Below are 16,269 nucleotides of genomic sequence, written 5' to 3' on the forward strand. Positions count from 1 at the left end.
ACCCCTTCTCTTCCTCTGCCACATTAACGACCTTCCAGAATAATAATGCAGTTCAATCCTCGGTCAGACTTTTCGCAGATGACTGCCTCCTGTACAGGAACATAAATAACCAACATGACTACACACTCCTACAGCGATACCTCCAAAATCTAGAGGTCTGGGCCAAAAACTGGGGCATGCGCTTCAATGCAAAGAAGTGCTATATTCTTAGCATCAAGAACAAAAGCCAGAACATGTACAGCCTAGACGGACATGTACTACAACAAGTCCAACACAATCCATACCTAGACTTACAAATATCAGAAGACCTAAAAATGGACCACGCACATCTCAAATGTAGCCAAAAAAGCCAATTCGACGCTCGGCTTTCTAAAAAGAAATCTACGCTTCTGCCCAAAAGATTGCAAAAAGACCGCATATATATCATAAGTATGATCAACTATGGAATATGAAGCCATAATATGGGACCCACATACGTACACAACATGATATAAATCAATTGGAAAGGATACAAGTAACAACGCAGAGCAGCCAGATTCATTACAGCCGACTACATGTCTAGAGAAGAGGGGTCGGTCACCAAAATGCTAGCCGAGTTGGAACTAGACAACCTACAATCGAGAAGAACAAGTCAACGGCTGGTATTTCTGTACAAAGTGGTTGAAGGGTTGGTCCCAGCTATTAATCCCGAAGATTTTCTTGGTAAAAGCTAAGTAAACCGTAGAGGAAAATCAAACCTAAAACATTTGACAATTTTGTAAGTACCATTGTAGTGGACAAATTCAGCGAAGAACAATACGAAGGCACTAAAAACTATTCCTTTCAACACCGATCTATATAAAAACTCTTTCTTTGTCAAGAGTATACTACACTGGAACCAACTGGAAGACCGTATTATATGCGCAGTTACAGTTGAGAGCTTCAAGGCTGCTCTCCAACACCGCCAATAAACGTCTCTCTCTCCCGTTGAGTAAAAGCCAGAATTGGTATCTTCAACGTACACATACAGATACAGAGTATAATGAAGCTTGTTGTTCGGTGCGAGCCAAGGCTTTTTATGGAGAGTTGTCTCATTGGCTCTTATACCACATCTTCCTATATCTATAATAGGACCAAGTTTCGGGTTGTCAGATATGAGCAAAAATCACAGGCCCTCGACTCAGAAAAAAAAAAATCCTATATACTTTTATATAACACCCGAGAAATCGGCATATAACGGAATTTCGTCAACGACTGACATTTTTCTAAATCCCTAGTTAAGTAGTACCTTGTGTTATATGAAGGTATATAGAAATTTTATCGGAGACGAATGCTTGTGGCAAAAATGTTTGGTAAATTACCCGAAACCAAACTTGAACTTGGGGAGATGTTTATTAATTTTGCTCATTTTTACTTTCTACCGTTATCAGAGAATGCTATATATTTCACTGGCAAAGTAGAACAGTTTATATTTCCTCAAATTTCATAGCCCTTATTACTAATAGAAACTTTGGGAGTGTATGTATGGAATGATGAAATTCTGAAACAATAGTATTTTAGTGGTTACAAATGACACATTTACATTGTATATAGTTGACTTTGTACGTTGGAACCGCGAATATAATTTAATAAATAAATTTATGGTGTTTTTACTGTCTTCTGATTGGTTAAAATTATTAGTTTTATTTTCAATGTTGTCAATTTTGATGGCGACACGCCCACTCTGACGTTGTGTATTCATACGCCAACATGTGTGTACGTTGTTATTGTTAATATACATAATATAAAAAGTTCGTTGAGCCTTATTTTTGATAGAAATTTATTTATAATGAATGGCAATAATTTATTTTGATTTTATTGAACCATAAAACTAATTTTTGACTCTTTACATTTTACATAATCCGCTTCGCGGATTATTCAATGTGAAGAGTCAAAAATTAGTTTTATGGTTCAATAAATTCAAAATAGATAATAGCCATTCATTAATTGTATGTACCATGATCATCAGATTTAGATGTTTAGGTTAGCTACAGACTGCACGATAATATAACTAACAAAAAATAATAAACTTTATAATTTTATATTCAAAAGAAACTGTAGAAAGCATTTTACATGAATAACATTAAATAAATAATACATGTGAACACATCAACAATTTAAGTGTAATTCACCAAGCATGTCGTATTAAAATTATTGAATCACGCTCTCTTCACAACCATACTTGATACAAAATTAAATGCCTTCAGTATTGTGACAACGACTTGAATAACACTTACACTCAGTCACGCCCCAACTAAGAAGAGTTTCGAATGTTTCAATCAATGTTGCCAAAAAACATACAGAAATTGCACTTTATAGTTTTGAAACTGGCAAAGCGACCGGTTTCAAGTACCGTTTCTCCTTTCAATATTGCATCAGCATTCATGAAAGTTTTTACCCTCTCACTGTTGTTACTGGCATGACTGTTTGTTCCGCATGCGGTGTTTCACATAAAAGTTACCACTGCTTTAAACTGCGAACGATGAAAAATGAGCATGCCTGGTACATTGTCCTACTTCAGTTTCATACGTGTCCGTTAGAACTTTGGCAGTAGCTGTCATTTGATTCAAAGAATTGAAAAGTCCCCGTAAATGATATTTGAAATTAGTTGCCGATATATTTGCAGAATCGTCCGAATTGTCAGAATTATCGTCACTGCTGTCAGTGAAATCTGCATCATCAACTTCTGCAGACTGTCCAGAAACTATCTCCTTCTCAAGTTTATTTAGCACTTTGTAAAAACTGTACATGCTTGTTCCTGGTTCGATATCAGGTAAAGAAGAGCACGTTTCGTTATTGTTATTTTCTGTGATAACTGGTTTGGAGGAGGCTGAAATTTCCATGTCTTTGAGTCTACTTGGAATCATCACAGTTTCATTCATTGCCTCAACCGCGCCCACAAATTTCTTCAAAGAATCCAAAAGGGAACTTTTCACATCAGACGATTTATCCTTTTCGTTTTGCATGTTTAAAACTTAATGTTTTTAAATCCAAATAGTATTATTCTTGCTAGAATCACTCACAAACAGCTCAAGTTGTTTTGTGTTTGACAGTCTCACAGGTGATGATCACTTCCTTCTCGGACGAGTTTATATGGAGGGGTGACAGACCGAAAAATACCTGTAAAATTTATAAAAAGTATAACACAGTGTTTGTCAACCTGAATCCTTTGCAAGCACACATAAATATTGTTATCAATATTGCGTCACTGGACACGTTTCAACCACATAAAGTTGTTTTTCAGTTATGAAAATTTTGTATGGTTCCGGTTGTGATAGCATTGATTTTTACACATGATATTTATGATTCAAGGTCATGTCATAATACTGTAATTTCATTGGTTTAAATAATCAGCTGGCTACCAAAATAGAGAGGTACCACACGGGATTATATTTATGAATCATTCTGTTGACAATCGATGATATGTTTTTTTCTTATTGCAGAAATTTTGTTCAGATTCACATTATCATAGAATTCTTTAGAAGATACAGTACATTGGTTTTGACTTTTAAGTCTATATACTGTTACATTTCAATGTAGATCTACAGAGGGATTAATATTATCGTTATATTTTTTAAAACACACTATAAATCCTGACATTTTGTATGGTTGTGAAAAATGGGGTTGTAACGATCACAAGTTCCTTCGTAGTTTGTTTTGATCATATTTGTACCATCCCTGATATAAAAGATCTTACTAGCCGAGGTAAACGTATCATGTATACATGGTATAGTCACAGGACAATTGACATTCACATGCATATTAATCAGTTTTATATATATCCGAAATTTCTTTAAACTGTTTCTTTTAATTAGATAAACTCATTTAGTGGCTTCGGTGGCCTAGCGGATACACGATAGGGGGAAGGGACCCTAATTTTCAAACGTACACATCAGAGAGAGAGAGAGAGAGAGAGAGAGAGAGAGAGAGAGAGAGAGAGAGAGAGAGAGAGAGAGAGAGATATCTAATCAGGCCGACTGTCAAGTACTATATTTTTTTAACTAACAGGATACATGGTGCCAAATTATGAATCTCATCTGTATGATAAATTTACATTGTTGTTCAAATATCAAATGTACATTTAAACAAAGGGATTGGAAAAAAGGCAGTGCTTATACAAATCCTTTCCCATACAAGATGGATTGAATAAAATGCATGTTAGTATATAATTTTTGAATAATATAATAGATCATACGTTGTTGGAGTGAGTCAGGGGAGGCAATTCCCCCACTTCTTGAAGTATTTTATTGTGTATACATACAATAACTACCTCCTCAGTTATAATAGAACTGTTTAAAATCTTAGAACATGTGTATCAGTGGTCATCTAGATACGACAGAGAAATTACATAACATCAACCAAATCATGACGGCGTTCGAAATAATATTATAAAAATCTTATTTTACCAGTAATATGTGGCTATTAACAGTTTGATATTTCAGTTTCACCAAGGTTGCAAATTTCTTGGTTTCACACGGGAAATCGAAGCAAGAAAATTGTACCCAATTATAAATTTTCCTTTTTTGGACGGACACCTATACAGTTTACACCCTCGTCCTTTTGGTTGTGGTTATTTGTTTAATTGAAAATCATACCACAACCACTTTCATAATTAAACACTCGTTTTCTAAAGTGATGGTGTCTGTCCGTTCTTTTTCGTGCGTCTTTATGTTCCATTTTTCGCAACTACTCCTAAACTGTTTGACAGAATTTTGTGAAACTTGCATAGAATCTTAAGCTTACTCATGTGATGTACTTATATTCTATGCACCTCTTATTTCATTTCTTCGAAGTATTTTTATTTCCAGAACAGCAAAAAGGACCTTCCTCGGTATGGATTTGACAGGACGGGAAACGTCCAGGTTTCCACTTACTGAAATTTAGAATGAACCATTCTTAATGAGTGTTAATGATGATGAGAGAGCCACGCTATTTGCACTATAAGACCACTTGGAACAACTCTTTAAGGGTTTCGTAGGTGTCCTGTTGCAGGGGAAAATTTCTGCCTTATTCAATATACCCTCATTTCCCAGTAGTAGTCCAAAAGTCCCCCACCTTCATTCCGGACGGCGCTCTATTGCTGATGTATTTATTTGTGTTCTCGTCCTAAACATGCATGAAATATTTGCCACTGAACGGTTGAGCAAACAACAACCAACGAATAAATCTACTCTTATATTAGTCGAGTAGAGGAACAACAAGAATGATTTTAGCAAAACAAGTTTTTTATTTCGGTATAAAATTGGGATTAGAATTTAGATCTATAATAAGAGTAATACTTAAGGATAATTTAGGCATAGGTGTCGGGTATTTTGTTAAAAGGGTTATAAATCAGATCTAACAACATGCAAGGTGCCAATTGCCTTTCGACAAATATTGTCTACATTTTGCTCCATGCAATAAAAATGTAAAATGTTTGTAAATTCTAAATTCCTTGCGATAACATTAACCAACCTATAGTTTTCAAAGACACTAAAAATATTTCATTATTTTTCCAATTTATGCATACTATAAATATATGGATTTATTTCCGGTTATTTACATGATTAATATTTGCATAAAAATACTACATTGCATTACTAGTACTAAAGTATAGTTTAATGAAAACCGATACTTTTTAAGCGATCTGGATTCCCGACAAAGGCCACGTCGATATAGTACTGATCTAACTTTTAAAATGATCTTGAACTCAAGAGGTCAATAACATTATTAATCATCGTATACGTTACAGTAAAAGGTTCAAGTTCAGGGTAATCCATAATAGTACAAGGGCATATATGAATAAAGCCTTAGAATGCAGTATTATTGGCATAAAAATATCAAGATAAATCCTTGAAATTTATTAACTCTTCAAGGCTTCTGAATGTAATGCAGATATTACGGAGAAAAAAACTTTCATACTACAATGTATGATATTCCGTAGCAGGAAAGCAAATTGTACCTTTTTTTATTATTAATAAATCAAACATACATCGTAAGTATAAACATTGTTTTCATTTTTTATATGCTCAAGTATATTTTTTTCATTTTGTATGGCCGAAGCTAATTGTTAAATAAGTTAAGATTTTTTCTAGATATTCTCACTGGTCTAGCTCAGCTCTTAGTACTACTGACCTTACTGACTCAATACATTTCACTGTATGGTGTCGGTTAAGAGAAGTTATGACGCTATTAATGATAGGGAAATAAGCAAGTAATAGTATTTATCACTGTTAATTTGAAGAAAAAAATCTTAATTTTTGCATTTGTAACATAGCATATATGGACACATAACAGCATTTTGACACATTTTTATGTTTATCAGTTTAAAATAGCAATGTCTAGATCCGAAAACAGTATAGGTTCATTTCCTTTGAATTCATTTCACAAGTAAGTGAAAGTGCTTCAATAAGTATGACAATTTCACGTTTGCAATTTGATGTTCTTGTAATATAACGTCTTCTAACTAAACAGAACAAAACTGTAAAGCCTAAAAATAACTCAAAATGCAATTTTCATAGATTTTTAAAAAATTTTCTTAAGATTTGTGAGAATAATTTAAAAGCTTAACTCTATACTTTAGAGTAAATTTATACATTTTCCTTCAAATACAATTGTAATGTTTAAGGTTTCCTCTAATGCCAAAATATGTAATATTGGCAAAATTGTATGAAATTGTTTTTAACAGCAATGTTAAGCGCTGTCTATACAAATGTGATAAACTTTTGAAAAACTGAATTTGTCCCTGCGAGTGACACAAATAAACGGGAAATTACCCATATTTCATTAAATAATTTAACATTTTCTAAATCTCTCCAAAGAACGTCGGATTCCTATTATTTTGTGACACTAGTTCGTTAGAGTTAAAAGAATCATTTTAAAATAACAACTACTTTCATCATGTCATTTCATGAAAATGATTTAGGTATCAACCTTCAAGGTATAACTTGATGATTTTCGTAGCATTCTTAAAAAGGGTTAAGAGGAATTATTCATCACTTTGAGGAAAATAACCCGCTTTTGATTGTACAGATTGTAGCAGCCCGATTAGAAGAGATTATTTCAAACTCCCTTCTATTTATATATAAACCTAAACCTTTACCTTTAAAGTATGCACTTGAATCGATTATTATTCTTTTAGTATGACCTTGTCCATCGATAATAGTACAAAGCCATGAACTTTCTGTTATACATATTTAGACAATGTCACAAATTCTGTGGTTGTTGTCGAAAGATTAGAAACTATATTTAAGTCTATTATGCAGAATAGTTTTTTTTGATTCGTGTCTACTTAATGATAGTTTGTTAAAGGTTCATCACATACATAGTCGGGTTGTGGCAAATAAAAAAGCTAGAGGCGTTTTTAGGAGCAGGGGACACGACCACTTTGATGGAGTTTTACGTGACATATGAATGCATAGGCGTAGATGTATCATCCCATACGTTGACTTTCAAGCCCCAATTCTCTTTTCAAAATCCTGCGCATGGATCAACTTATTTAATCTAACAAGTATAAAATCCAAAATATATTCATAAGATATACTATCTTTATTTTGACCCTTCTACAAAAAAATCCCTAAAAGTAGATCAGGATATTTCAAAGAAAGAATGAAAACGGACTCGAATGACCAGGTTGCTTAGAAAGTTTGTTTTTTATATACTTTTACATGTACATGTATATGAAATCAAATGAAATAATAAAGACAACTCTATATACCGGTATTTAAATGGAAAATGCAGAACCTCAATATTAGGGTTGGAATTTTTGTAAAGATTTAAGAATGAAAAAAAAAATCCAATATGTATCATCTGTTGTAAATTATGAATATCACCAAAATCTTCTGTCCCATAATAGCGAGTGACATCGATCTGTACCCCCTCCCCCCGACATCACATACTGCAAGCCAATTTGTATGCAAAACTGTTAAAAATGATTGACAAAGTTAACGCTGGAATAGAAAGCATTCTGACCATGCATTAGATTTTTTTTCTGCCAAGTAATGCTATATTTTGTACTTTATAAATGAAAATACACTTTATTAAGTTTGGGCATTCAAATCAATTTTCTATATATCAACCTTCATCAGGAACGGCCAAATCCAATCATTTGAAAGCCGCAGGAATGTATAAATCACAGGTATTTGGGACACGGAATCCCTTTTTCCCCCCTTCTATATTTACAATAATTTTCTACAATGTATAGACATATAACAAATCTCAACACTCTATTACTAGTCGATTACAATTCCTTTTTTACTATCCATACGAACCCCAGGTGAAAAGCTTCTTGCTATATGCCTATACATATGAACCCCAAGTGAAAAGCTTCTTGCTATATGCCTATACATATGAACCCCAAGTGAAAAGCTTCTTGCTATGTGTCTACCCACACGAACCCCAGGTGAAAAGCTTCTTGCTATATGCCTATACATATGAACCCCAAGTGAAAAGCTTCTTGCTATATGCCTATATATATATGAACCCCAAGTGAAAAGCTTCTTGCTATATGTCAACCCACACGAACCCCAAATGAAAAGCTTCTTGCTATATGTCTATACATATGAACCCCAGGTGAAAAGCTTCTTGCTATATGTCAACCCACACGAACCCCAAATGAAAAGCTTCTTGCTATATGTCTATACATATAAACCTCAAGTTAAAAGCTTCTTGCTATATGTCTACCCACACGAACCCCAAATGAAAAGCTTCTTGCTATATGTCTATGTTCCGGACCATATGAGTATTTGGACCATACGCGTATGGTCATGACCATATGAGTATATACTCGTTTGGTTATTAACGGGCTATACCATATGAGTATTTGGACCATATAGGTATTTTTTTTCAAATATGCATTAGAACCGTTTCAATATTACAAACTTTATAATGCAAAGGCTACATGAACATTAAATATTGATACCATATAGTTAGTTTTCAACGCTAAGTGCATTCTTGTATGTATTCGTAGGGTGAAATTTATTTCCACGCGGTAGTACCATAGCTTTTCTGCTTTTGTACGTCATGGTTGTGCACGTTCCTTCGCAGACACGCTTTTTGCTTTTGACTGAAAAGTTAACATTCTTAGCAGATTCGTGCAGTGATACGGAGGACTTGGGAATTCCGTAACAGTTCTTTCAAGAAATTTTGGAAAATATGAAGTCGACATGTTGTCATTCTATAGCGTAATAACAAATCTATAATTCTGTATAAAATGTTTTACTATAGTTGTTTCTAGTAATTAAAATCAAATGCGTGAAACTGCTTATTTTTATTTAGTTAAATTTTTTTTTTAAAAAGAACTTTTTAATAACATGACAACTAGATGTGCCATACCTTATGAAGAGTTAAGTAGTAACTGTAAACTTGTTAATTACCCCGACCATATGCATACGGTCGAACCATATGAGTATATACCCATACGGTCTGACATACGCGTATGGTCCAAATATTCATATGGTCAGGAACATCTATACACAATGATGGTACAAAATTTTAACACTTTTTTTTTTAAAGTGCGGCCCAAAAAAGGGGGTCCATGCCCTAATACCTGTGGAATAAATAACTATAGATATGTCGAAACATTATGGGCTACATAAGTAAAGTAACTTCAGATCAGCCATAATGCAGTGTTCATAAAACATTCTTACCAAACAAAATAACCTATTCATAGTTATAACAGCTTATGCTTTAAGAACTATTCAAAGTAATAGAGAACTTAGTTTTTGACTCTAACCTTTGAACTTCATTTGATATACTGTGCTGATAATAAAAAATAAAAATATCAGATACACTTCAGGTGTAAAACGTTTACACACTTAAAGGTAATTATGTTTTGACCAAAGTTTATACCCTCGACTTGGATGCACTCTTTAACCTTATTGTGCTTTCTATGAACAATCATTTGACGTACTTTTCCTTCACTATAAAAGAGATCCAAAACTTGAATACCAGAAATTACCAGACAATAAAATTGCTGCTGTTTTCCAGCACTTATCCTTCTTACAACAATGTCTTTAGTCCAGTCCAGTATAGGATAGTCCAGAGGGTGTTACTTCCTATATTTTTAGTGGTACAAGTGTGCCGCTAGACAGGGTCGCTTTTTCATGCCCTGCTGATAAGAACAGGGTTGCTTTTTATGCCCTGCTGGTAAGAATATAGTCTTTTTTAAACAAAGTATTTGTCTAAAAGGATCACTGTAAAACTGTTAAAATACAGTCTAGAACAGCATTTATTTATAGTGTATACATTTACTGAGCATGTCTAGAACAGGGTATGTTTTTCAATGCTTTCTGTTTAGAACAGGGTATGTTTTCCAATATTTTCTGTTTAGAACATGGTATGTTTTTCAATTCTTTCTGTTAAGACAGGGTATGTTTATCATTTGTTTCTGTTTAGAACAGGGTATATTTTTTTAAATGCTTTCTGTTAAGACAGGGTATGTTTTTCAATATTTTCTGTTTAGAACAGGGTATGTTTTTCAATGTTTTCTGGTTAGAACAGGGTATGATTTGGCAAAGTGCTGTCAGCACAGTTATACCTGGGAGGATAGTCAGTAACCCCCTCCCCCACCTTAAAAACTTTTTGAATCTTTTTTTAATGATAAATTTCTCAAAATCATATATATCTAAAGTGTAATTAAGTTCCATGTTCTGTTACAATTTGAAAAGACAAAACTTCACATTCTTCCTTTTAAAATTTTCAATTAACACTACCCATATCAATACTATTGACAAATAGATAAAAGCATTTTGAAGGAAATAAAATGTGGACAACTATCACTAGAATACACCAACAACCAAGTAATCAACAGATCCATTTGTTACGGATAAACTACATAACACTGAGCAAAATTTTTTGATTTTTGAAGATTTAAGAATCCATGATAGAGTATTATGCTAACACAGCTATATTGCGACTGTTGTTGCACTTGCATTGTAAATGTACAATACACAATCTTTTGACCTGTGCCATTTTTGTGTGTGATATTAATTATTTTGTTGGGAAGATTTCGAATAAACCAAACTATAACTTCAAGGGGAAGTCCCATTCTTGGGCATGTCTGGAGGACAAAATAAAAAAATCAAATTAAGCATGCTTCTTTTATATTCATTGTTATAATAATTACAAATTTCTATAACATCAATAAATATCTTCCTAATTATATACTCTATTCATAACATATTAATCCACAGCATTGACAAGGCTAACAAATATAAAATTGTCAAAAAGTATTCCACATAACAAACACTTCATAATATCAACATTCGTTTGTACTGATCAAAGAATTTTATCTCAACAAAACTTGGCAAATAATCAAGCCATTGTCTGTACCCATAGTATTTAGTATAACATCAGGAAGTTGTGTATCACTAGAAGGAAACACTCATATAAGTTCATTCTTTACATACTATTTAATAGTTAACCATCAAAAGATTTCAGTCGACATGTAATATATTAAAGAGTCAATATACTTTGTAAAACAAATGTAACTTCCATTTCAAGTCTTGCAAGAACATGAGATTTCAAGTACTTCTTTCCAGAAAAACACTGTAACTTGTACTCATTATAAAACTTGAATATTTACTTGCAAATAAGATTTCAAGTACTTCTTTCTAGAAAAACACTGCATCTTGTACTGATTATAAAACTTGAATATTTTAAAATCTCCCAAGTCTAATAAAAGTATAAATCATTTAATCTGAAAAGTACAATGCAGTGTTATTTAGTACAAAAAAAAGTCTTTATAAAAGGTGATTTGTATTAAAAAAAATAATACCATCTTATCTATTCCATTTATCTTTTTGAAGTCTATACAAAGAAAGATAAGACAAAGAGAGATTAGAAATATCTCTCGACAAGTATGCTCATGTTGTTGCTATATTAAAACAGTAAATGTAATAATTCTTTAGTTAAAAATGTAATTATTTACATTTAGAAAATGAATTCAGCAACCAAGACTTGAAGAAAATTCAAATATTCACAGTATTTTGAATCAAGTTAGAATAACAAAAAGACAAACATATTATTTAGGCAAGCTATTAAAGCACCAAAAAATGTTCTTTTTTAGCAGCAATGCAGCAAGGATTTCTTAACCATGAATAACATGCAAACTTTCATAAAGCAATAAAAAAATGTGTTCTGTATTGGTAACAATACCTTGAATAAACATCTCAATACCAATTTGTATTCTTTTTTTGTGAGAAAAAAAAATCACTATTAGCATTTTTATCATTACTTGCTTGAAGCAACTTATTTTAAGTCACCATAAATATAAAACAATATGTGAATACATGGTATGCAACAATACATTTAATTAGAACTAAGTTAAGGCAAGAGGTTAACTGCATGCAAAACTTAACCTATGTATATCAATCTAAGGGGTGATAATCCATACATCTTATGACAAAACATTTCTTAAAGCTCTAGATAAAATATTTGTATTATTAAGATTGTCCTTTCTTTGCTAAGTCATCATGGTATTTCTTAAGTCTTTTCTTTAGTTCTCCGGGAAACTTCTCATGACAAACTCTACAGACAGGCTTCAAGTCAAATTCAAAGAATTTGGTTCTGAAAAAAATAATTAAAAAATATGTTTTTATTACTTTTAATTGCAACTAATTACCTAAAAATAAAAAAAAAATTTTTCACACAAATTTTTTAAGTCAAATGCATGACCAATGAAAATGTTTGCACTTATTCATTGCTGATTATAAATTTTCCTCTTTTCAGGCTATTTATTGTCAAAGTAATGAAATACAGAGAATCAGAAATGAATGTCTTTTTTGATGGATTCTGTCACTTTTTGTTTACCTATAATTTAATAACCTACTTATCAGATCAATTTTGTTATCTAACTTATTGCTCTATATAATTTCCTTTCAAATATCAAGACCATAAGCACAATAGTTGTCAAATAATTGTTATTAAAAAAACGAAATTTTTGATATCAATTCAATTTAAATTAAATAATCACAAGAGTTAATAATGTTCTGAATACCTTAGTCATCATTTTTTGAAACTGGTGCAGCAGCTTCACAAAGCTTACTTGCTTATACTGTCAGGACTTGAGTTATTCAAAATATACAAGGACTAGTACTGATTTATCAATATAGATGTGACTTATTGCATTGAATATCTATCAATGTATTTTGGACACGAAAACAAAGTATGCCAATCACACCAACTTTGAATAGGTAAATACTTACTTTTGACTCATTTTTCTGTCACAAATAGAGCAACAAAAGTGGGAGACACACCAGGCTTTATTAAAGGCACTAAACACTAAAAAAAAAGAAAAATATTTATTAATAAAATTGTTTCCATGTCCCCAGCATTGTACATATTTTATCTGTCCAATGGGCAATAGCTGAAAAGTAACGTACAAGAAATGTATGCATGTAATTTATATCTGTATTTCTATTTCCAAGGGGAATTACTGCTGTTAACAAGAATGTGTCCATAGTACATGGATGCCCCCTCCACACTATCACTTTCTATGTTTAGTAGAACTTGAAATCGGGTAAAAATTAGAAATATCATATCATAGGGATCATGTGTACTAAGTTTCAAGTTGATTGAACTTCAACTTCATCAAATACTACCTTGACCAAAAACTTTTAACCTGAAGCAGGACAGATGGACGGACTGACCAGAAAACATAATGCCCATAAATGGGCCATAAAACTCCTAATTTGGCATTAGAATTAGAAAGATTATATCATAGGATACATGTGTACTAAGTTTCAAGTTGATTAGACTTCAACTTCATCAACAAGAGTGCACACACTGAAATGTCTCGCCTTCTTTACTAATCATTGATATTATGTTGATAGTCCTAAGTATAAAGCTTTATTACAACTGTCACATAAACTTAACATTAACCAAGATAGCTAAACAAAGACCAATGAACCATAAAAATGAGGTCAAGGTCAGATGAACCATGCCAGGCAGATATGTACAGCTAACAAAGCTTCCATACAACAAATATAGTTGACCTACTACTTATAGTTTAAGAAAAATAGACCAAAACACAAAAACTTAACACTGTGCAATGAACCGTGCAATTGAGGTCATGGTCAAATAAAACCTGCGGGACTGACATATAGATCATAATATATTTCCATACACCAAATATAGTTGACCTTTGGCATATAATATTAGATAAAAAGACCAAAACTTAAAAACTTAACTTTGACCACTGAACCATGAAAATGAGGTCAAGGTCAGATGACATCTGCCCGCTAGACATGTACACCTTACAATCATTCCATACAACAAATATAGTAGACCTATTGCATAAAGTATGAGAAAAACAGACCAAAACACAACCAGATGCTCCGCAGGGCGCAGCTTTATACGACCGCAGAGGTTGAACCCTGAACGGTTGGGGCAAGTATGGACACAACATTCAAGCTGGATTCAGCTCTAAATTTGGATTGTGATTAAATAGTTGACACAGCATAGGTTTCTGACACAGAATGAATGTGGTCTAATGAACTTTAAAAAAAATGTTTGCCTTTGAGCAATTCACTATGCTGTTGAATATTAATCCTCTCAAAAAAATGTTTGAAGAAATTTTCTTTTTATTTATGAAATCTGAAATGAAAAAAATTGACCCTCCAATTTTTTTTTCACATCCCCCTTTCCCTTATTTCAAAACTGATCTCAATTCAAATTTCTAATGAAGTTTGCAACAATAACTACTTATTTAAATACATCATAAAATATTAAAATGTAAAAAAAGTGCTTGTTATCACTGAATGGTAAAGATTGTTTTAATCTATCAGTTGGTAGTAAAAGTGAATATACATTGTATATTGTATAAAACAATGATTTAAGTTGATTCAACTACTATTCTGGACAAAGAAAGATAACTCCAATTGAAATCCAATTGGAATTTCTTGCTATTGCACAATATTGTGCAATTAGATATTTCTTGCTATTGTGGAATACTGTGCAATTGAAAATATTTGCTATTGCACAATACTGTGCAATTGAAGATTTCTTGCTATTGCACAATACTGTGCAATTGAAGATTTCTTGCTATTGCTGAATACTGTGCAATTGAAAATTTCTTGCTATTGCACAATACTTAATATAATAATTTTGGATCCTGATTTGGACCAACTTGAAAACTGGGCCCATAATCAAAAATCTAAGTACATGTTTAGATTCAGCATATCACAGAGGCCCAATAATTCAATTTTTGTTAAAATCAAACTTAGTTTAATTTTGGACCCTTTGGACGTTAATGTAAACCAATTTTAAAACGGGACCAAAAATTAAGAATCTACATACATGTACACAGTTAGATTTGGCATATCAAAGAACCCCAATTATTCAATTTTTGATGAAATCAAACAAACTTTAATTTTGGACCCCGGTTTGGACCAACTTGAAAACTGGGCCAATAATAAAAAATCTAAGTACATTTTTAGATTCAGCATATCAAAGAACCCCAAGGATTCAATTTTTGTTAAAATCAAAATAAGTTTAATTTTGGACCCTTTGGACCTTAATGTAGACCAATTTGAAAACGGGACCAAAAATTAAGAATCTACATACACAGTAAGATTCGGCATATCAAAGAACCCAATTATTCAATTTTTGATAAAATCAAACAAAGTTTAATTTTCTCCCTTTGGGCCCTTTATTCCTTAACTGTTGGGAACAAAACTCCCAAAATCAATACCAAACTTCCTTTTATGGTCATAAACCTTGTGTTTAAATTTCATAGATTTCTATTTACTTATACTAAAGTTATGGTGCGAAAACCAAAAAAAATGCTTATTTGGGTCCCTTTTTGGCCCCCAATTCCTAAACTGTTGGAACCAAAACTCCCAAAATCAATCCCAACCTTTCTTTTGTGGTCATAAACCTTATGTCAAAATTTCATAGATTTCTATTTACTTAAACTAAAGTTATAGTGCGAAAACCAAGAAAATGCTTATTTGGGCCCTTTTTGGCCCCTAATTCCTAAAATGTTGGGACTAAAACTCCCAAAATCAATCCCAACCTTCCTTTTGCGGTCATAAACCTTGTGTTAAAATTTCATAGATTTCTATTCACTTTTACTAAAGTTAGAGTGCGAAAACTAAAAGTATTCGGACGACGACAACGACGACGCCAACGTGATAGCAATATACGACGAAAAATTTTTCAAATTTTGCGGTCGTATAAAAACTTAACTATAACCACTGAACCATGAAAATGAGGTCAAGGTCAGATGACACCTGCCAGTTGGACATGTACACCTTCCAGTCCTTCCATACA

The 16,269-nt window shown here is 32.5% G+C and overlaps 2 protein-coding genes across 9 annotated transcripts in view; both read right to left on the reverse strand.

The window, feature by feature from the left end:
* Window positions 1-2,043: 2,043 nt before the first annotated feature.
* Window positions 2,044-3,632, reverse strand: LOC143068056 (mid1-interacting protein 1A-like). Its single transcript, XM_076241798.1, has one exon. It carries the CDS (start codon window positions 2,982-2,984, stop codon window positions 2,487-2,489), a length of 498 nt encoding a protein of 165 aa, XP_076097913.1. The 5' UTR covers window positions 2,985-3,632; the 3' UTR covers window positions 2,044-2,486.
* Window positions 3,633-11,082: 7,450 nt separating this feature from the next.
* LOC143068057 (LIM and senescent cell antigen-like-containing domain protein 1) overlaps window positions 11,083-16,269 on the reverse strand; it is a 38,083-nt gene continuing 32,896 nt past the window's right edge. For all 8 annotated transcript variants that reach the window (XM_076241807.1, XM_076241804.1, XM_076241802.1 and 5 more), the window contains 2 exons: window positions 13,203-13,278; window positions 11,083-12,564 (listed from right to left, as the gene is read on the reverse strand). In XM_076241807.1, the coding sequence (XP_076097922.1) occupies window positions 12,441-12,564; window positions 13,203-13,278 (200 nt within the window). In that variant the 3' untranslated portion in view covers window positions 11,083-12,440. The remainder of the gene's footprint in view (window positions 12,565-13,202; window positions 13,279-16,269) is intronic.

This window comes from Mytilus galloprovincialis, chromosome 3 (assembly GCF_965363235.1).
Source record: "Mytilus galloprovincialis chromosome 3, xbMytGall1.hap1.1, whole genome shotgun sequence".
NCBI lineage: Eukaryota > Metazoa > Mollusca > Bivalvia > Mytilida > Mytilidae > Mytilus > Mytilus galloprovincialis.